The 22892-nt window shown below is 46.7% G+C and overlaps 2 protein-coding genes across 27 annotated transcripts in view; both read left to right on the plus strand.

Moving 5' to 3' along the window:
- The window catches only part of LOC138367651 (uncharacterized), a 21132-nt gene extending 13439 nt beyond the window's left edge, over positions 1–7693 (plus strand). Inside the window, exon 2 of the mRNA XM_069329421.1 lies at positions 7279–7693. Coding sequence (XP_069185522.1) covers positions 7279–7389 — 111 coding nt within the window. The 3' untranslated portion in view covers positions 7390–7693. The remainder of the gene's footprint in view (positions 1–7278) is intronic.
- An 11196-nt stretch (positions 7694–18889) lies between these two features.
- The window catches only part of LOC123756928 (ankyrin-2), a 982618-nt gene continuing 978615 nt past the window's right edge, over positions 18890–22892 (plus strand). For 13 of the 26 annotated variants that reach the window (XM_069329388.1, XM_069329393.1, XM_069329412.1 and 10 more), the window contains exon 1: positions 18890–19169. In XM_069329388.1, coding sequence (XP_069185489.1) covers positions 19110–19169 — 60 coding nt within the window. In that variant the 5' untranslated portion in view covers positions 18890–19109. The remainder of the gene's footprint in view (positions 19170–22892) is intronic. The other 13 variants (XM_069329417.1, XM_069329418.1, XM_069329392.1 and 10 more) reach the window with 2 other exon arrangements.

The following is a 22892-nucleotide window of genomic DNA, read 5'->3' on the forward strand; positions in this document are numbered from 1 at the left end:
TTGGTCCCGCCTCTCAACTGTCAATCAACTGGTGTACAGATTCCTGAGCCTACTGGGCTCTATCATACCTACATTTGAAACTGTGTATGGAGTCAGCCTCCACCACATCACTTCCTAGTGCATTCCATTTATTAACTACTCTGACACTGAAAAAATTCTTTCTAACGTCTCTGTGGCTCATCTGGGTACTAAGTTTCCACCTGTGTCCCCTTGTTCGTGTCCCACCCGTGCTGAAGAGTTTGTCTTTGTCCACCCTGTCAATTCCCCTGAGAATTTTGTAGGTGGTTATCATGTCTCCCCTTACTCTTCTGTTTTCCAGGGATGTGAGGTTCAGCTCCTTTAGCCTTTCCTCGTAGCTCAATCCTCTCAGTTCCGGGACGAGCCTGGTGGCATACCGCTGAATCTTCTCTAACTTTGTCTTGTGTTTAACTAGGTATGGACTCCAGGCTGGAGCTGCATACTCCAGGATTGGTCTTACATAAGTGGTATACAGGGTTCTGAAAGATTCCTTACACAAGTTTCTGAAGGCAGTTCTTATGTTGGCCAGTCTAGCATATGCCGCTGATGATATTCTTTTGATGTGGGCCTCTGGGGACAGGTTCGGTGTGATATCAACCCCCAGATCCTTCTCTCTATTTGATTCTTGCAGGATTTCCCCTCCCAGATGATACCTTGTGTTCAGCCTCCTGCTCCCTTCGCCTAATTTCATCACCTTACACTTTCCAGAGTTGAACTTCAGCAGCCATTTTCTAGACCATTCCTCCAGTTTATCCAGGTCATCCTGTAGTCTCTGTCTATCTTCATCCGTCTTGATTCTTCTCATAATTTTTGCATCATCAGCAAACATCGAGAGGAATGAGTCTATACCCTCTGGAAGATCGTTCACATATATTAGAAACAGGATGGGTCCAAGTACTGAGCCCTGTGGGACTCCGCTGGTGACATCTCGCCACTCTGATGTCTTCCCCCTCACCGTTACTCGCTGTTTCCTGTTGCTTAAGTACTCCCTTATCCACTGGAGCACCTTCCCTTTTACTCCTGCCTGTTGCTCCAACTTTTTTAACAGCCTTTTATGGGGTACTGTGTCGAAGGCTTTTTGGCAATCCAGGAAAATGCAGTCGGCCCACCCTTCTCTTTCCTGCCTAATTTTCGTTGCCTGGTCATAAAATTCTATTAACCCTGTGAGGCACGATTTACCATCTCTGAACCCATGTTGGTGGTGCGTTACAAAGTTATTTCCCTCCAGATGCTCTACGAGCCTTTTCCTCACGATCTTCTCCAGCACCTTGCATGGTATACAAGTTAAGGAAACTGGCCTGTAATTCAGTGCCTCTTGCCTGTCACCCTTTTTGTATATTGGGACCACGTTAGCTGTCTTCCAACTTTCTGGTAAGTCTCCTGTTTCCAGTGACCTGTTATACACCATAGAGAGTGGCACACTTAGTGCTTCTGCACCTTCCTTTAGTATCCATGGTGAGATTCTATCAGGCCCAACAGCCTTTGTCACATCTAGCTCCAGCAGACACCTTTTGACCTCATCACTGGTGAGGTCAAATTCCTCCAAGGTTTCCAAGGTTGCCGCCTCCTCATTTAGTGCAGGGGCTTCTCCTTGTTCTATTGTGAAGACCTCCTGGAATCTCTTGTTGAGTTCTTCACACACCTCCTTGTCATTCTCTGTGTATCTGTTCTCCCCTTTCCGCAGCTTCATCACTTGTTCCTTCACTGCTGTTTTCCTTCTGATATGGCTGTGGAGCAGCTTTGGTTGGGTCTTGGCTTTACTCGCGATGTCATTTTCAAACTGTCTCTCTGCTTCCCTCCTCACTCTGATGTACTCATTTCTGGCCCTCTGGTACCTCTCCCTGCTCTCTGGTGTTCTGTTATTTCTGTAGTTTCTCCATGTTCTTTTACTCAGTTGTTTCGCTACCTTACATTCCTGGTTGAACCATGGGTTTTTCTGTTGTTTTTCGTTTTTCTCCTTTTGGACGGGGATAAACCTGTCTGCAGCTTCCTGGCACTTTTGGGTGACAATATCCATCATGACCTGCACATTCTTGTCTCTAAGTTCTGTTTCCCATGGTATTCCCATTAGGAAGTTCCTCATCTCGTCATATTTTCCTCTTCGGTAATTCAGTCTTTTCCCCTCCACTCCCATCCTTGGATAGGTTATCCCTACCTCCACCAAGTACTCAAAGGTCAGTACACTGTGGTCACTCATTCCTATGGGGGCTTCAACTTTGACTTCCCTTATTTCTGACTCATTTAGGGTGAATATTAAGTCGAGTCTAGCTGGTTCATCATTGCCTCTCATTCTTGTGGGTGTGTGTGTGTGTGTGTGTGTGTGTGTGTGTGTGTGTGTGTGTGTGTGTGTGTGTGTGTGTGTGTGTGTGTGGTAAGCCGTGATGCCCTTGTGGCTCATTCTTGTGTGTGTGTGTGTGTGTGTGTGTGTGTGTGTGTGTGTGTGTGTGTGTGGTAAGCCGTGATGCCCTTGTGGCTCATTCTTGTGTGTGTGTGTGTGTGTGTGTGTGTGTGTGTGTGTGTGTGTGTGTGTGTGTGTGTGTGTGTGTGTGTGTGTGTGTGTGTGTGTGTGTGTGGTAAGCCGTGATGCCCACTGTGTGTCCATGGTCTGCCTCAGTTACCTTCTCGGTATTCACTATTTGTTGTGTCTCCTGTGGTGCTTGTATGTTTGTGGCTCCCCCCCCCCCCCTTTGGGGGTCATTAGTGGTGGCTGCTTGTGTTGTTTCAACGTCTCCTGACTCGGTGAGGGTTTCTGCATTTGTGGGTCCTTGCCCTTGTTGCGAGTTGGTACCAATTATTAAGGGAGTGCTGATAATATTGCTAGCCACCAGGACTTTTATAATGTCAAGGGCGGAAGCATTGTCTGGGAAGTCCATTTCGGGGAGACCATTCTCCCTATACGTTTCTTTAACCACGGATCCGAATGACCCTGGCCTTGCTAAGTTTTCTAGGTGGGCATAGATGATACTGCTCAGAATATTTGTTGGTAGGTCATCATTTACCTGTGTTGAAGTGTTTGCTGTATTGTGTGATACCTCATTTGTCTACACATTTGTGGTAGTGATACCTGCACAGGTCTTTGTGGCCCTTCCTATCTTTTTTTGCTGCAGCTTCGTCCCTTTTTTGTTTTAGGACAGTCTACCTTGTGGGACAGATTGATGACAGTATGCGGTGAGGACTCCCACACTTGAGACATTTGGGGTTTGTTTTATCTGTTCACTCCCAAAAAATGTGTCCCTGCCGACCATATTCAGAACATATTTTAATATCCCAGTGTTGGCAGACTGCGGCTGTGTGGTCGTACTTGTAGCATGTTCAACACGGGGTTATGCTGACGTATTTTTGTTGTTGTTGTTGTTGTAGGCTGTTGTTGGCTGTGCTCAGGTGGTGGTAGTGGTTACCTAGGCTGAGGGATTTTTATCCTGCTTTTCTCATTCTGCCTCGCTCATCTGCTTCCTCCTGACCTTACACCGCCGCCCACCCGCACCCTTACCCCCTCCCACACCCCTTACCCCCTCCCACACCCCTTTCCCCCTCCCACACCCCTTTCCCCCTCCACACCCCTTTCCCCCTCCACACCCCTTTCCCCCTCCACACCCCTTTCCCCACACCCCACAGCCGTTTAAGGCTGGATAAGTTGTTAACAATGAGTTATTCTCAGAATGCAGACAAGAGAAATTTATCAAAATCTTAGACCTCAAATATTAGCGGGAAGTGTTCAATATCTGCACAGTCCGTAAGTGTCTCCCCCATCCTGAGCATTTGAGATTCAAACTGTGTGAGCAGGAGCTGGAGCAGGATCTCACACACTACATTATTGAGTATCCAGTTATGCGACCCTTCAGACCCGCCGGTATGACGAACCTGGAGCTTGGAAAACTGGTCTTGTGAAGAACATCCTTATAGCTATCTTGAGATGATTTCGGGGCTTAGCGTCCCCGCGGCCCGGTCCTTGACCAGGCTTCCTTTTTGTTACACCCCCCCAGAAAGCAGCCCGTAGCAGCTGTCTAATTCCCAGGTACCTATTTACTGCTAGGTAACAGGGGTACCAGGGTGAAAGTAACTCTGCCCATTTGTTTCCACCTCCGCCGGGGATCGAACCCGGAACCTTAGGACTATGAATTCCGAGCGCTGTCTACTCAGCTTTCTTTGCCAGTGAAGACTGCCGATCACACAACCCTGTATGACTAACCGTCCTGCGTAACTCATCATATGAGAGCCGCATAAATGGTGATGTAACTAAATGTTTAACATAATTGATCAAGCAGACCGTTAGAGAGCACACCTCGGGACCCCGTAACCCCTCCTGGTCCCCGTAACCACCTCAAGCCAGGACAACCCCTACACCCCATCCACCCACCCCCGGGGTGTGGGGGTTCTCCGCTCTGTAGTCTATTGTTATAGTATTGAATGTTCAGCGAATTATGAAACTCCTGGATTGTTTGGTGATATGGTGGGCGGTGTTTTGCAGGTGTTTTTGTTTTGTACCGTCTGTAGCTGTTTTGTTTAGGGCTCTTCGCCCTTAATGCAGTAAGGGCGAAGAGGTAGAACAGCTTATTGACAGAGCCCGAGTGCATGAGGGAATTGTGTAAAACCTTGGTTTGTGTCTCGGAGAGGCTGCAGGATCCGTGAGAGTCCAGTAGAACTCCCGGTTCCAGTTCTTTTGACCATGTCGTGGCCTAGTCGATGAAGGCAGCTTCTGGGATCCTCTCAGACGTAGGTTCGAACCCTCGTCACGGCCCTTGTGGATTTATTCATTTGATGCATCACGCTATTGTGATTTCTGTTTGTAGTGTAGTGTTTAGAGTCTTGTAAGTTTTTGTCAAGAAGCAGACGGACTCTCACAAGTGCCCTTTGCCTTGTTTAAGTGCCAGTTACAGAATCTCGCCATGTCTTAAGGATAGCTTTCCATTGTTACTTCTGTAATTTATTTGAATTCATAACACTTTATATAAACCGTTTTGTTAGTCTTGGGTCCGAGTATTCTACATACATGGTATGTTAGTGTTGGGTCCGAGTATTCTACATACATGGTATGTTAGTGTTGGGTCCGAGTATTCTACATACATGGTATGTTAGTGTTGGGTCCGAGTATTCTACATACATGGTATGTTAGTGTTGGGTCCGAGTATTCTACATACATGGTATGTTAGTGTTGGGTCCGAGTATTCTACATACATGGTATGTTAGTGTTGGGTCCGAGTATTCTACATACCTGGTATGTTAGTGTTGGGTCCGAGTATTCTACATACATGGTATGTTAGCTTGTACGGTTGTTGAAGGTTATTGTTCTCTCGGTGACTTTACCCACAGATATAGAAAGTATATTATTTGAAATTTTTAATTGGTGCTTTTTGACCGTTTGATTTCAAATATGTTTGAGTTCTATTGTCTCTTGATTTTGTTGGCCCAGGATAGTTTTTTTTATTTTTCAACGTTGTTTATGTGGTGGGTGTATGTGGTATGTTCTCCATGTTGGGGAGAGGGCAGGTCAACTGTGTGCATGTTGAGGTGATGACTCGGTAGAGAGGATAGGAAGGGCGCCGGAGGAATAGTGGGCTGAAGGAGGGAGTGGGGCGAGTCGGCGTGGGGGTAGGTGTTGTGTGTCGGTGGAGGGGGGGGGGTGTTGTAGGGAGTGTGGGCGGGTGGAAGTGGTGGGGGTTGGGGTAGGTTGTGGGGGGTGTTGTAGGGAGTGTGGGCGGGTGGAAGTGGTGGGGGTTGGGGTAGGTTGTGGGGGGTGTTGTAGGGAGTGTGGGCGGGTGGAAGTGGTGGGGGTTGGGGTAGGTTGTGGGGGGTGTTGTAGCAGCAACGCCTGCCAGGGACGTCACTGACTTCTCCTCAACTTGCAGTGTCCTCCAAGTCTTAAGTCTTGGGGTTGACTTGTGAGATGACAGCCAGACATCCTTTCCTGTGATTGTTTACAGTAATGTGTATTCATTTAAAGGAAATGAATTCCTTAGTCAGGGAATTAAGGTAGTCACATTTCACACGATTAATCTTGTATTGCGTGTCATGACCTTTAACGAAGAGTAAACAAAATGGCCGCTGTAAGCAGAAGTGTAACCAGCTTTGTGCAAGAATGTCATCTCATTTCCTTATTATGTTTGGTGGTGTGTATTCAAGTTGCCCTTCTACAAAGAACGTCGCATTTCGCACGTATGACTTACATATGGCCAAAAATTGTCGTACTAGAAAACGGAAGCGGCTCGCAAAAGTGTCGTACTGTTCCGTTTTCTATTGTGGGTCCTCTGGAAGGTTAGGAGAGGATACTTTAAATGGACCGTTTTCTTGACGGTGGGAAACCTTAGGAGGATGAGTTGGTGTCCCTCCTCCTGTCCTCTCCCGAGGCTGCCGCTGCCCACTCGCTCATTAACTTAAAAGCTTTACACTTCAATAAAGCGACAATTTGATACACAATTTATCTTCATATTGGAGCAAGTTGAGTGATAGCGTAAATGTGTGATTATATATAATGGGAGGCCATTAGTGGGTTAAGCTGAACATCCCCATCAACGACACTTAGTTAATGCAACACTTGCTAATGTACATTCTTGTTAGTAATGTTAGCTAACACAAACTTAGCTAAAGCCTGCACTATAACTACAGTATTCCCTGTATCTTGTGCCTACGTACCATCATTTTCATACTCTAATATAAAATTGTATTTTGTGCATTTTCATTCAGATTGTGTATTAGTTCAATGTCGAGTGTATTCTTTTGTGAGTCGGGACCATTAGTCGCCGCTTTAGAAAGTCAGGGAAGTGCCAGAGGCATGACAATGTGGCAACAGTAATTACACAGTCAATTGAATTGGAGGCAATAGTGTGAGATGCCTGGTAGGTTGTTACTGTACACTCTCCAGTTGGTTGTAAACCACATACACATCTCTTCCCCCAATATACTGATACAGTATATTAGTGTTTTTTGCAGGCTGGCTGGTTAGTGTATTGGAATGTTGAACAAAAGGCTTTAAGTTGGGGAAAATAGTAGTTTGTTCTGATGGTCGGTCGGTACCCAACCAGTTCCCTCGGTGCAAGTTTTACTGATACGTCGCATTTTTAACGTAGGTCGACTCCATAAAAAAGCGACAGATAACAGCTACAGATGCCCAGTCGACGGTGTCTTGCAGGACGGAGTACGTCTCCACCCAAGACATGTTATCCATTCGGAATGAAAGCTCGTGAAAAGATACTTGTACGGCAGAGATGAGTACAAACCTATTTACAGTAATGATTTACATTTTTTATGACGTTTTCTCTACAGAGTCGAGTCAAGCTTGGCGTCCCAGCTTCACGTTTGGCTTCTCTGGCGTCATGCTGGCCTCGTCACGTGGCGCCGTTGACAGCAACTGTGGGAAAACATGTGGAGAGTTAGCTCATCACCGTGGTGTGGACTCTGTTTTGCTTTACAACTCCACACAATGCCTGCTCCTCCCTCCTCCTCCTCCGTCTCTGTCTCTCCTTCTCCACCCCTCCCCCCTCCCGTGCTGCTTCATGTGGGAGAGAGAGAGCGAGCATAATGGCGGTGATACAAGAGGGCCGTCGATTACGGCGGGAAGGTATGCAAGGCTTAACTTTAATTATCGCCTCCCAAGAGCCGCGCTGTTTGTTGATAGTCCTCAAGCGGCGAGTAGTGAAGATGCCTCCCTCCACCACCTGCTGCACCCCCCCCCCCCTCACTCCCTCCTCCACCTCTTTTTTTTTGGGGGGGGGGGAAGCGGATGGAGAGGCACAGGTGAAGGGAAGTTTAGAAATGGGAAATACAGTGAGAATTATGAAAGCAGACCTTGCTCCTCCTTACTGCACCCTCCCCTCACGCCCCTCCCTATATTCCCCTCACGCCCCTCCCTATCTTCCCCCCTCACCCCCTAGCACGCTGTGTAGTACTCGGCACCTGTCCTGGTTTAACCCCTCAAGCCTTAATTACTCAATCGTCTTAATGTTGTTGTTTTTAGATTTAGCTACTCAGAACGAAATGTTCATGTAGCACGGACTATGGTGAGCCCGTAATTGAGTTCGGTTATTCGCGATAACCTTGTTACTGTGATATTTGGGTCAAAGTTTTAAATGGAGGTGGGGTTTCCTCCTTTTTCCCTGTTTCTTTTTCGCGTCTATTTTAGTCGTGTTTTAATAACATTATCTTGGTGGCGGATGTAGGTGCAAAATGTTCACTAGTGAGTCCCATTCATTAACGGTTTTTCCTAATCATTGTAGTGGCTGTGGAATGTGCATCTAATGCAGCTGCTGTCGTTGGATTAATGTTGAGTTTGATGCGCAGGGCTTCAGTAGTTTCACATTCCAGTAAGTAGTGCAATAGTGGCGCCTCTGCTTCTGTTCCACAGATGTGACACTCTTTAACTATTGGGTTCATTACCTCCCGGCAGCACTTGTAACCAAGTCTGAGTCTTTGTATGGCTACTGCAATGTCTCTGGATATCTTTTTGTCAGGCTTGAAATAGTAGTACCCAGTGGCTTGTTCGTACCATATCGCAGTGGATCTTCCTTCCGCTACTTTGGCTCTGTGACGATTTTTGACAATTGGGAGAATTTTCTCTTGATTTGCTCCTTAATCTGTGAAATGAAATCGTCGTAACTCGGGTGATCTTTATGTACACAGGAGAGAAATGGTGCACATTTGGGGATGTGCCGTGGTGTGAGGGTGACTATTGAGAAGGAAGGAAAAGGATAGAAGGGATGGGCTGGTAGTAGATGATAAGAGGGAGGGTAATAAGGAAGAAATGAGGTAGGAACAGCAGTTGTTAAGGGAGCGAGGAGTAAAGGAATAACATGTCAACAGTGACGTAGGAAGGCTTGTGAGGAAGAGGTCTATAGAACGGAGAGGGAAGTGTGCAAGTGGAATATGAGCCACTTAAGGGGAAGCGTTTAGCCTTGATTTCTCGTGTGTGCTTATATTACCACGAGGTGCTACAATTAGGTAGCACCCTCTCTCTCTCTCTCTCTCTTCTCCCCTTCCCTCCTTCTCCCGTTCCCTCTTTCATCCTTTCCCTCCTCCCTTTCCCTCCTCTCTTTCCCTCCTCCCTTTCCCTCCTCCCTTTCCCTCCTCCCTTTCCCTCTTCCCTTTCCCTCTTCCCTTTCCCCCCTTTCTCCCTTTCCCCTCTCTTTCCCCCGTCTCCCTTTTCCCCCCCCTTCTCATTTCCCTCATTTTACCACCATTTCCTCCCTTCTTCCTCTCTCCTCTTCTCCCCCTCTCCTCTCCCTTCCCCTCTCCTCTCCCTTCCCCTCTCCTCTCCCTTCCCCTCTCCTCTCCCTTCCCCTCTCCTCTCCCTTCCCCTCTCCTCTCCCTTCCCCTCTCCTCTCCCTTCCCCTCTCCCTTCCCCTCCCCTCTCCCTTCCCCTCCCCTCTCCCTTCCCCTCCCCTCTCCCTTCCCCTCCCCTCTCCCTTCCCCTCCCCTCTCCCTTCCCCTCCCCTCTCCCTTCCCCTCTTCTTCCCCTCCCCCTCTCCTCCCCCTCTCCTCCCCCTCTCCTCCCCCTCTCCTCCCCCTCTCCTCCCCCTCTCCTCCCCCTCTCCTCCCCCTCTCCTCTCCTCATTTTTGTCCCTCTGCTCCCTCCTCCCGGAGCACTGAGCGTGTACACCACACGCAGGCCGCAGCACCAGACATAGGTACCGGCAGGTAAACTTTCTCGCCCTGGCCCGTGTAGTTTAAGGGAATAGTACCACCATAGTTCGAATATCAGTACAAGGTTTGTCCTTCTTTGTGAAAACGCCTAAGTTATAGGGGGGACTTGGCGGCCTCGGGGACGGCTGGTGGGGGGAATACGTCATATGATCGTCCATGATGTTGTCAAGATAAAGGAGCACAGCTGACTGGGGGAAGCTCTTGTTCAGTAAAGAGGGTTGTGTGCTAGAGGTGCTGGTCGGGAATGAGGTTAAGGGATAACAGAGGGAATTAAGTACCTCCTCCTCCTCCGTACCGTCAAAGGTATGGTAGTCGTGCCCTGTCATAGAACACTGGTTCCCCATACTGGGGGCCACGGCCTCCTGGGGGGTCCTTTTGCACTATGTATGGGGCCATAAGTTGAGGCAGAGGTTGTGATACCCGAGGACGCCAGAGGGGACCATTACTGTGTAGGGCCATTAATGAGAACGGTTATCTTGAGTTCTAGGTTATCTTGAAAACGGTGGATGAAAATGTGGTAACGAGCGTAGAGAGTTTAGGAACCACTGTCATAGAGGCGTGCGAGTAAATGCTCATGCCGTATAGCGCAGAGAAAAGTAGACCTTTTATTTTTTTAAAAGTTACACAGTTGTTCGGTGCCCAGGATCGTTGTAAAGGTTCATGTGGAATAAACACTATTTGTCAAATATTAATACTGTTATTAACAGATTCCCCCGTTTTGCATCCGCAAGGTAACGTAAGATTTTAAGGGTTGACAGATGTTAATCTTGTTTGAGAAGCTGTTCATTTGAGACAGTTAAGCAAGTCCCAGCTGTGTCTGGGTACAAGTGACAGGATGAACAACCCAGCGGGTTTTTTTCCTATTGGGGAGTGTTGTACATGCTGCTGTGGCGGAGTGTCCACTCACAGGATGAGTGACGCTGCCCAATACTGTCACTATGGCGGTGTGTCCACTCACAGGATGAGTGCCGCTGCCCAATACTGTCACTATGGCGGTGTGTCCACTCACAGGATGAGTGCCGCTGCCCAATACTGTCACTATGGCGGTGTGTCCACTCACAGGATGAGTGCCGCTGCCCAATACTGTCACTATGGTGGTGTGTCCACTCACAGGATGAGTGCCGCTGCCCAATAAACTCGCCCCTCGGGCCAAAATTAAAACAAAGTTAAAATAGCTTAAAATATAATTTTTACAAATGCTGATCTTATAAATAATTGGATCGACGTTATATACATATTTTAGAGGTGTACTTGTAAGAGCGAGTTGTGCCGGAGTCACTCGTTTTGTTGACCCCCGAGTGTGGCCGCCGCTGAGTAGTGTGAATAGCAGCCTTGTGAGAGTGGAATGTGGGGGTGGTTGTGAGTGAGGGCGCGGCCAGGGCCAGCCAGGGTGGGGGTCATGAGGGATGCTCAGGTTAAAGGGAGGCTGCTCATCTTCCCAACTGCAAAGCTATGAAGCAGGACAGGAAGATGTCTTCACTGGTGAGGAATAAGCTGCGGGTAAATATCCTCTTGTGGTGGTAGACGACTGTCTCTGGGTTTAGAGATTGTAAGGAGTAATTCAGGGTTGAATGGTTACAAGTAGTGGCTTTTGTCCTATGGAATGGAAGTGATGGGAGAGGCCGCCCGCATCCAGTCACCCACCAAGACACTTGCAGTACATAAATTCCCTGAAATTGTACTGTGTAGCGTAGACAAGAGATACAGTCGGCTTCGTGCTCCACTCACACTCTGGGATCCCGTATTCCCTTCCCGGGCGGGACAGAAATGGTTGGGCAAGTTTCCTCTCATCTAAGTGCCTTGTTCACCTAGTAGTAAATAGGTACCCGAAGTTAGGCAACTGTTGCGGGGTTGCATCCAAGGGAGAGTTAGTAGGTTGACCAAGGGGGGGGGGAAGTGGTGATACAAGTCTAAAGTGTATATATACACACAGGCTTCCTGTCCCTGACACAACAAATTATCATTATACTGCAGGGACAGGTTCCCAAGCTACAGGGACAATAATCAAGTGGGGACGAAAGTCAATCCTTGACCATTAACTTAACAAAATAGACAAGTAAATGGCAGAAATGGATCTTGACGAATAATAACAACAGTAGTAGGCTTAAGATAACATAAATTTAACACTTTACGTTGATTTTAATACTTGCGTGTTCGTGAATCAATATTAACTTTCCCAAGACATAGAGGTGATAGAGAGAAGTATTTTAGAAGGTTTATACAAAAAAATCCTCTTCCGTCTACACTACACTACAGCAATTAAACGACTGTATAAAATCAGAGAATTACTTAGGCCTGCAACATGTGCACTTTGTGCAATGTATGAAAATACAGTGTTCATCCTGAAAGCGAGCACCGTCGATTTCTTGTGCACGTGTTGAACAGGACTCTGAACGAGTTTTCATTGCCGTTGTAGAGTACTTAGTTCATGAAGTATCAGCAGAAGTGACTTAAATATTTTGTGTTTAAATATTTGTGTGTGTGTGAGTGAGATAGATAGATAGATAGATAGATAGATAGATAGATAGATATAGATAGATAGATAGATATGAAGTAAACGATGCGAGAGGCTGACGGCGTTCTGGGTTTGTTGAACAAGCATTCAATTAGTGATTTAGTTCTGTGTCAAGATGGCATGGCCTTGCAATATGCAGTGGCGAGCAGCTGTGTAAAAGGTAGTGGGCGAGTAGTGGGGGGTAAGAGGGCAGAGGTAGTGCCGGTTAGAGGCACAAGTTGTCAAGTACATGTAGGCTGGGTCTCGCGAATGTTGTATGAGATACAACCAATTAGTTCCTTTACCTTGAGGTTACCTTGACGTGTTGACGGGGCTTAGCGTCCCCGCGGCCCGGTCGTCGCCCAGGTCCTCCTGGTTGCTGGACTGGTCAACCAGTCTGTTGGACGCAGCTACTCGCAGCCTGACATGAGTCACAGCCTGGTTGATCAGGTATCCTTTGGAGGTGCCTATCCAGTTCTCTCTTGAACATTGAGTGGTCGGCCAGTTATGCCCCGTATGAACAAATCCACAAGGGCAGTGACGAGCATTCGAACCTGCGTCTGGGAGCATCCCAGACAACCCGGTAAAAGAGGTTTCAACCCTTTTACCCTGTCGTAGCTCAGTCGATTAAGGTAGTGTCTGGGATGCTCCCAGACGTAGGTTCAAATCCTCGTCACTGCCCTTGTGGATTTGTTCATTTGATGCATCACGTTAGTGTGATCTGTGTGTGTGATGCCCCTTATGTGTAGTGGAAGCGTGCCCTCACATCCTTGGAGCAAGCGTTCCCCAACCATTCCTTAGGAGAGGGAAGCGAGGGGACGCGTCCCATCACATCTGGATCATGGTTGAGTGATGACCGAGGACCCCAACCGCCCTCAGGAAGGGAACTAGGCGCCGCCCCTCACATTACAGATGCAGGAGAGCCTAGCCCTCGCTCTTCTCACTCACGTTTCTCTAAACACGTTTCAATACTGCTGACACTTTTATCTAATGGATATAATACTCGTAGTTAAGGTTAAGGTGAAAAGATAAATCTTATTGACGCTAGTTTAATGTTTTTTATTCCGCATATTTAAGAAACTACATTGTGATGCGGAGCATGACTATTGGGAGTTGATGCGGGGCTTGCCGAGGAACAGGTGATATGAGGCAGGGAAGATGGGTCAGGGACGATCCCGAAAGGCAGAGAATAGGTACGGGGACGCCTCGAGGGAAGGCTAATGTTTTGGACAGCCTGGAAGAGAGGGAGAAGGTTTGGGCAGCCCTTCCTCCCCCGTAGTGCATCACATCCTCATTATCCACACAGCACACACTGTCTACTTCCCAGTACATTGACATTGTGTTGACATCTCCACAAGTTCTGTCCTCACTTGTGCTGTATTGCAGGAGTAAGGTATGTGGAGGTAAACACCCTTCAAGAAGGAAGCTTAAGACGCCGTTTCTCTGGGCAGCATCTTTCTCAACACCCACATCTTCTTCCAGAATTTCACCTCCCCATCCCTCTACCTCCCCATCCCTCTACCTCTCCCATCCCTTCCAAACCCTTTGGACATCAAATCCAAAGACTTAATAAAGCCTTGCAAAACATCTGGTCAAAGGTAGACCTGACATCATCACCAAGGGGATGCTAGACACGGGGTCTTTCATCAGCCGGGTTATGAGTGTTGTGGGGGTCGCTTGCCATTAATATAAGTTATGTGACCAGGTGGCCTTCAGGGAAGGGAAGACAACTATTAGGAGAAGGCGCCGAGTCATTACGACCATATAGCACTTGGAAGGGATCAGGATAAGGATTTGGGATGGGACGGGGGGAAGGAATGGTGCCCAACCACTTGGACGGTCGGGGATTCAACGCCGACTGGCATGAAGCAAGACCATGGCCTATAGGGAATAAAGGGAAGTCTGCCGTGCTGTGAAAACAGATTGATTGTTGCCGCCGGAGGCGGCTAGTTTATTGTGCACCCCATACTCATCCTGTGAACGGTAGCGCATAAAGGATTACAGAGGGCACAAAAGTTCTTTATCAGACCTCAACGGAGATTATTACATTAACAATTTCATCTTTCCTTCACACCTTATAATTACAATGTCAGCTAGTTACACAGAATGTTCTATTTCAAGAGCTATATATATATATATACAGTAAGTCATTATACATACATGGTAGGTCTTATCGCTAATACATAATTGCTTGAGCAGTGGAGATATTACAGTCATAGGGGAGCTGCTGTTTATTATTAGTCTTCACAATACACTACTTGTTTCTTAATCTCCTTTGTCGCTTATCTACTGGAAGCAAAATATGGATACAGTGCAAGGATTTCAGATATTTTATCTTTAGTAATAAGATGGTTTACCATTTCATTCATCGTGAGTTTAGATTTATCTCTAAATGGCACAATTTTACTACAGAAAAGCTGGTAACCGGACTTGGTTGTGTGTGGCGGGAGCGTCGCGAACCCCCCCAACCCCCATTACTTGTGTGTTCCTTAACCCTTCCTCACCACCTCCATTTTTTGTATGTAACCTGACCCGCTCTCCGTCTTCCCCTTTACACTTAACCCTTTATTTCAGAGGAAAGTGTTACTATACACGCTGAAGAACGTGTTGGAACGTCTCTACCCCGTCTCTCACACCCCATGTCTCAGCCAGCACTCTGCCACACCCATTCCCCTCACCTAGTACCCCGTCCCTCTCCCCTTGCCTCTCATGCCTCAGCCAGCACTCTGCCACACACATTCCCCTCGCCTACTACCCTGTCCCTCACCCCACATCCCTCTCACCCATATTATTGTCCTCTTTCTCCTGCTCGTAATGCTCTCCCCCTCCCCAACCCCCCCACCCCCGCACAACCGTCTCACTCACCAATACTTTTCTCACGGTACTTTTCCTCTTGCATATTTGTCCCAGAGTGTAAACAGTTTTTCTCCCCCGTAGTGTTGGTTACCGCGGCACTCCCCCACGCAGCCGCTTGTTTCTTTAAGATCAGTTTTCTACATCAACCCCATCCCGCCTCTCATCAGTCTCGGCATTACCAGTCATCGTTACGCCACCTGTGCTTACCACCACTAACAACACACGTGTATTTATTTACTCTCTTTACAAAAAAGAGGAATGGGTTATTTTTGTTACGATCTATTAATTACATAATGGGTAGCTTATCATATCGCCACTACAAAATGCTACACCGTAACGTTATTCCTGCCAGGAGTCGGGAGTGATGGGTGAGAGTGGGAGAGCCTCGCCAGCCACAGCTGTAAATGTGGCTAGGGTCACCTCAAGGGGGGTAGCCACATTTACCTGTAGGTGGTTACCCCTCCTGTATGTGCTATATGTCAGCGGCGGTTACCTTGCCTTATGGTTACATTGTGAAGATTTCGGGACTTTGCGTCCCCGCGGCCCAGTCTTCCACCAGGCCTCATGATTGCTGGACTGGTCAACCAGGCTGTTGGACGCGGCTGCTCGCAGCCTGACGTATGAGTCATAGGCTAGTTTATCAGGTATCCTTTGGAGGTGCTTATCCAGTTCTCTCTTGAACACTGAGGAAGTATCTCTCCCGCCTGCGCTCAAGGGAGTACAGATTTAGGCTCTATAGTCGGTCCCAATAGTTTAGATGTTTTACTGAGTGGATTCTATCAGTAAAGGATCTCTGCACGCTCTCCAGGTCAGCAATTTCTCCAGCTTTGAAAGGTGCTGTCATTGTGCAGCAGTACTCCACTCTAGAGAGCACTAGCGTCTTGAAGAGTATCATCATCGGTATAGCATCTCTAGTGTGGAAGGTTCTTGTTATCCAACATGTCATTTTTCTTGTAGTTGTGACGGCTACTTTATTGTGTTCTTTAAAGGTAAGGTCTTCCGACATGAGTACACCCAGATCCTTTACATTGCCTTTTCGTTCCATGTTATGATTTGCCTGAGTTTTGTACTGTGGTTTCCGTTTTTATATTATATTATTTTTCCGTAGCGCAGGAGCTGCATCTTATCTTTATTAAACACCATATAATTTAATGTAGCCCATAGAAAGACCTGATCTACATGTGATTGGAGGTTCACCGTGTCCTCTATGTTGTCTACTCTCATGAAAATCCTAGTGTCATCTGCAAAGGATGATACAGTGCTATAGTTTGCGTCCTTGTCTAGGACACAGTCTTGTCGGAGGCCGCAATGTTTTGATGCTGACGCCTCCCTCGGGATGACACCGCCGCCGCCGGTTTAATATTTTTTTCGGTTCTTTTTATTTATTTTGTCTTCACTGAATATCTGTTTGTTGTTAATATTTTAGAACTGTTTGCTCTCTATTATGTAACTGTATATGCGAATTTTTGAGACAATATATAACACATTAGTCTCATTACCATTCAAGATTCTCCTTTTTTATATATTTGATGACACCATTCCATACATAAACTAAAGGAAATCCTTTGTTACTGTCCCTCACGAGAGATCCATTAACAAGTTAAGAGACCCATGGTGTGGGAGGGTTAGTGTGCTGAGCTGAATTAGAGCTTGGTTATTTCAAAGAAAGCACGGAGTTAGCGTAAATGGTGTTGAGTCCTAGTGGGAAATAGTTGGAAGTGGAGTGTCCCAGGGCTGTCTCTTGGGACCCCTCTCTATTACCATATATATAAACGGCTTTACACACAGGCTTGGATAATAACATTCGTAAATTTGCAGACTACACACACATTTGGCTGTAAATAAACTCGAAAGACACAAAGTCGCTACAAGAACACCTGGATAGACTTTCGAACTGAACGAAAGACTGGCAAAAGTGGTTTTATGCTAAAGAATGTGGTACAGGGTTCTGAGCTTTGATAACACCAACAAGTTAAAAAGGTATCAGCTGGAAAATGTCGAAATGGCGAAGCCTGAATGCGGAAGTCTCAAGCCCAGAAAACAATGCATAATGTACGGAAGAGAGCTGCTTCCAGGATACTGGAACACACATGTCTAGAAGCGCTAGCAACATTAAAACTGTTATTTTTCAGCTTTATCTTTAATTTGTTAGGCTTTATTTAGATTATGCACTTCAGTGTTGGTCTCCGCACTAAAGAGTGACTATAAATACACTGGAATGAGTAGAGGATGATGACACTGTAAATCCCAGGAAGAAGAAGCCTCATAAGTAAAAGGAGACTAGAATAGTTCAATTTATATTTTCTCTTCTAGAAAGACGAAAAGACTATGGGGTGAAATGATTGAAGTATTCAAAATGGATAAAAAGGGTATAACAAATGGGATAAAAATAGGTTCTAAATATATCAACACAAAATAGGACTCGAAACAATGGATATAAATTGGATAAATTTAGATTTAGAAAAGACCTGAGGGTAAATACTGACTTCGAAAGAGTTATTGATTAATGGAACATATTGCACATGGGATCGTTAGATTGTTTCAAGCGTATTTAGACATGTCTGAACAAGTTTAGGGGGATATAAATAAGAGCCGCCTCGTTTGAGTCAATATTCCCCAATTAATCTCGTTTATTCTTATGTCTGTTCTTAATACTTGACTGATTTTCACCTAGAAAACGAGCATAATGTGATGCCAAAAACCAGAAGGCTACTGGCGTACGGTGAGCGCCAAGCTGCTCTCTCGTCCTCCCCCGTGGCTCTTGGGCGTTGCTTTTGGGTACAAACCGAAGCGGTTGGCCAGCAGTACCTGGATTGTTCTTATATGAGGGTTCTGGGAGTAGTTCTACTCTCCAAGTTCGTCCTGGGGCCTGGCTTGACCTGTGAGAGCTTGGTCCAACAGGCTGAGTACGGGTATGTCTTCCTTGTTTCACCTAAATTTTTCTCCATTTTTTAGTAACACATTTAGGTACATGTACGTTTATGCAGCTGCCGTGGACTATATGAAGGGGAGTACAGTGTGTGTCAAGAACTATTTACGTGAGGCTAAACATCCTCATCACACAGGATGGTTAGTCATACAGGGTCATGAGACCAGTAGTCTGCACTGACAAACTCTGGGTGTATTATGAGGATATCCTCAAGATCACGAGAGTTAATAAAGTAATTGCAAAGCTCCAGGTACCTCATGCCGGCAGTGTCGTACTGGCCCTACTTTTATTTTAACATTAAAAATTAGGAAAAATGCAACATTTTCTCTTGGTAATATAATCGGCCCCCTTTCCGTTTTGCATATAAATTATGATAAATACTTGATTCATGTGTGGTAGGTGTGGGGAGTGCTGCCATGATTCATGTGTGGTAGGTGTGTGGGCTGAGGGTTCCAACACATCACTGAGGAAGCTGCTCATCTCCCCTAAACTTCCACATCTTCCAATTCCGGGCAAGACTGGGATGCAGGTTTCCATCCCACAAGAACACGTTAGATTTAGTTGTGTGTTTACTAAGATTATGGGTACTGGTATAGAGGAGGAGCGCGTCCAGCCTGCCTGTGGTGGGGTGTGTGAGGGCGTTGCTGTCACCGTCTAGCGGTGTGCGGCATGCGACGCTCAGGTATATGTTTTGCCGGAACCAGGGGGAAAATATTACCATTTTCCTCGTAGGCAATTTGTCACGAGTTTTAAGTGCCAAAGTTTTCAACTGGGCTTTCCTTAATACTAGATCTTTACTTCTAAAGGCTTGTTGATTGGTGATCGTTTATGTTGATAGGTTTATATGGAACATTTGAGCTGTTGTAGGGCATGTTTGGTGCATTGAGTAAGGTGCTGGTTGGGGAGGTGCGGGTGGGGCAGTGAGGGCAGCTTGGCACCACGACGCCCGGGGGCCAGCCAGTGCTTATGGTGCGGTGACGGGGAGTGCTCACACCTTCCACCGTGTGTGCGCGCGCCCAGGGGCCTTCTCCTTGTGCCCTCTTGAGTTACTTGTACGTCACCTCTCGCTAGTGACTTTGGGGGCACGTCCAGCCTCCTCCCCTGGCCTCACCTGACGAACGAGTGACGATCGACGGCGCGGTATTTGTTGGAGAGTCGGCAGCTGCTGGTACCGCTGCCATGGCGGGCAAGGAGGACGACGAGCAGGAGCAGCAGCAGCAGCAGCAGCAGGACACCGCCGTAAGTAGTCGCTCACTTATTTGACCAATTACGCAACTACATAATTTTTTGGGGGATATTTACGGGTATAAAGTCCATGTTAAATTGTGGCGACTGGACCTGAGGTTATCTTGATTTCGGGGCTTTAGTGTCCCCGCGGCCCGGTCCTCGACCAAGCCTCCACCTCCAGGAAGCAGCCCGTGACAGCTGACTAACACCTAGGTACCTGTTTACTGCTAGGTAACAGGGGCATAGGGTGAAAGAAACTCTGCCCATTATTTCTCGCCGGCGCCCGGGATCGAACCCGGGACCACAGGATCACAAGTCCAGCGTGCTGTCCGCTCGGCCGACCGGCTCCCTGTACGGGAGCCTGTCGGCCTGTGAATACCTGTGAATAATTTAACTGTGAATAATTTAAATTTTAATTCTGGAGCTGCTTTGATGGTGACGTGTTTTAGTGCCTGTGTAAAGCATGATCTCTCGTGGTGTAGAGTGGAGGTGAACCTGGCATACCTGGCTCAACATTAAACCGGATGTGTTTAAGATGCCACGTGGCTGGCATGTTAGCTGGTGATGAGTAATGTTGAGGGGGAGCCAGCGTGCCAGGTGTTGGGGCTCGCTCAACACAACCTGAACACCTGAGTCTGTGTCAAGGCCACCAGCTACATGTACCTTTCCTTCACCACACTCCCTATTAAATACGGAATTATTCTGTGTATAAATGATTTAATATGTGAAGTTCCGTCGATGACAGTGAATGTTTAAATGTTAGTCGACTTACTGTAATTTTATAAAGCGTTGTGTGTGTGTGTGTGTGGCGTAGGAGGACACGATTTTGGCGTTTGCGTCGAAGTATTTCCAACGTCCATTTTGAAAAGAGAACGGAACAGGTTTATTTTGTGTTCCTGGGATCAGCTTGGCTGTGGAGGTCTTCAGACCACGAAGACGAGCCTCGCAGACCATAATCATCAGGGAAGGCTGCCGGAGTAGAACTCGAAATCGACAAGAAATAATCATTTGTTATCACTCGCATCCACCAAGGTGTTAGCGTCCCCCATTCAAGAACAACAGTGAATTGCTGAGCTATATTAAATTGTAGAGTTCACAGAGGTTAACGGAGCTATATTAAATTGTAGAGTTCACAGAGGTTAACGGAGAACCGCTCCAAGCAACAGCCTGTTGGACCAAGCTCTCACAAGTCAAGGCCTGGCCTCGGGCCGGGCTTGGGGAGTAGAACAACTCCCAGAACCCCATCAACCAGGTATACTGATGGTGTGCTGAATACTATAGTACAAGTAAAGTATTCTGATGTGTGTGTACTCAGTCTTATTTTCGCCGATCAACTTTGTGTTTGTTTTACAGGACTTAGGTTAGTAGTGGTGAGACTAGTGGTGGAGAGGTTGTATGACAGCAGCGGGCCCAGGCCAAGCTTTACCGGTAAAAGTCGCATCCTGAAATATCGTGTGAGTCACAGGCCAAGTGTAGAACGGGTCAGCCAGAGCAACGCACCTGTTGCAGCACCTTCTCTACTGGCTACTTCCTCGCACCTGTCCGGGTCCCAACACCTGCCCGTGTGCGGCCAGCGGCCTCCCCCGTGCACTCGCAAACGGCGTTAATATCGTTCCAATGCGGGGTAGAAATAGCCTAAGCTACTCTATCCCTTTGAGATGTATTTCTTTCTTGTCTCAATAAACGCACTTGAACTTCAATATCGTTCCAGCGGCCGTCTTTAACTCGCCCTGATCAGTAGTCACCCTAATTCTAGGATGTTGCACTGCATAGCTATACTTTATCGGGTACTCCCTCAGAACCCTACTTCTTGCACCCCTCATCCCTCCTCACTCTCCACCCCCCTCCACTTCCCTCACTCCCCCCACCCTCCCCTACCGTTTGTTGTTGTTTTAGATTCGGAACACGGTAGCTTGCAAGTAGCACGGGCTATGGTGAGCCCGTAGTGGACTTGGACTTCCAGTGGACTTCCTCTACCTTTCACCCCACTCGTTATATCTCTGGCGACTGCTCGCTCAGTGGCAGGTCAACGACACCCTCGCTGTTGTTGTGTCCAATATCTGCATAAAATATGTCAACAATAACAAAACATAAAGGTGTTCGTACGGAAAGAAAAAATAATTTTAGTGTGTCGATAATTTTGTTATAATAAGATTATTTTTACGTTTTTTTCACAATTGCAAGAAGCCTGCGAGCCATTTATATGCCAGCTACTGACAAACTAACAATGACTTAACAATTTCATTATTGACCTGAAGGGAATTCAACGATCAGAGGTTTTTATTCTTGAAGTCTGGTGTGTGATGGGTGAACCTTGGCAGGGCAGCCAGTGGTGGTCTTGGGTAGCACTGCTACTCTCATGCTCTGGGAAAATACTCTCTGGGATCCCTGAATTTGTCTAAAAATAGATGTAAAACTGTCAACTACATTTGATGCCTGCCTTTAACTTAGCGTTTTTAATTAAATAATTGAAAGAAAGCGAGAGCGGTCATCAGCTTGTTCTTGTTAGTCGTTAGTTAGACCTTAGTTCCTGTTAGTCCTGTTTGACGTCGTATCATTCCTGATCTTAATTATACTCATTAAGTGGTATTTCTGGTAACGAATGTTGATTGAAACTAAATTCTTTCATATTAAAGTCAGAGATGACATAGCAAATGAAACAAAAACGTTGACCAAAATTTTCTTGAAGCTCTGGACATTTAAATATGAATCAACAGGTGCCACTTTTATCATACCTTGCGTTGATTTCGGGGCTTAGCGTCCCCGCGTTCCGGTCCTCGACCAGGCCATCTGGGCCCAGATTCACCAAGCAGTTACGCAGGTACTTACGAACCTGTACATCTTTTCCCAATCTTTGGCGGCTTTGTTTACAATTATTAAACAGTTAATGAGCTCCAAAGCACCAGGAGGCCCTTTATAACAATAACAACAGTGAATTGGGTAGTTTTAATGCTTGTAAATTGTTTAATAAATGTAATCAAAGCCGTCAAAGATTGAGGAAAGATGTACACGTTCGCAAGTACCTGCGTAACTGCTTCGTGAATCTGGCTGCTGGTTGTTGACTGATCAACCAGGCTGTTAGACGCGACTGCTCGCAGCCTGACGTATGAGTCACAGCCTGGTTGATCACGTATCCTTTGGAGGTGTTTATCAAGTTCTCTCTTGAACACTGTGAGGGGTCGGCCAGTTATGTCCCTTATGTGTAGTGGAAGCGTGTTGAACAGTCTCGGGCCTCTGATGTTGATAGTTCTCTCTCAGAGTACCTGTTGCACCTCTGCTTTTCAACGGGGGTATTCTGCACATCCTGCCATGCCTCCTGGTCTCATGTGGTGTTATTTCTGTGTGCAGGTTTGGGACCAGCCCCTCTACTATTTTCCACGTGTAAATTATTATGTATCTCTCCCGCCGGCGCTCAAGGGAGTACAGATTTAGGCTCTTTAGTCGGTCCCAATAATTTAGATGTTTTACTGAGTGGATTCTAGCAGTAAAGGATCTCTGCACGCTCTCCAGGTCAGCAATTTCTCCAGCTTTGAAAGGGGCTGTCATTGTGCAGCAGTACTCCACTCTAGAGAGCACTAGCGTCTTGAAGAGTATCATCGCAGTTGTGACGGCTACTTTATTGTGTTCTTTAAAGGTAAGGTCTTCCGACATGAGTACACCCAGATCCTTTACATTGCCTTTTCGTTCTGTTATGATTTGAGTGCGTTTTGTACGTGGTTTCCGTTTTTGTATTTT

The sequence above is a fragment of the Procambarus clarkii genome, chromosome 22 (assembly GCF_040958095.1).
Source record: "Procambarus clarkii isolate CNS0578487 chromosome 22, FALCON_Pclarkii_2.0, whole genome shotgun sequence".
In the NCBI taxonomy this organism is placed as follows: Eukaryota; Metazoa; Arthropoda; class Malacostraca; order Decapoda; family Cambaridae; genus Procambarus; species Procambarus clarkii.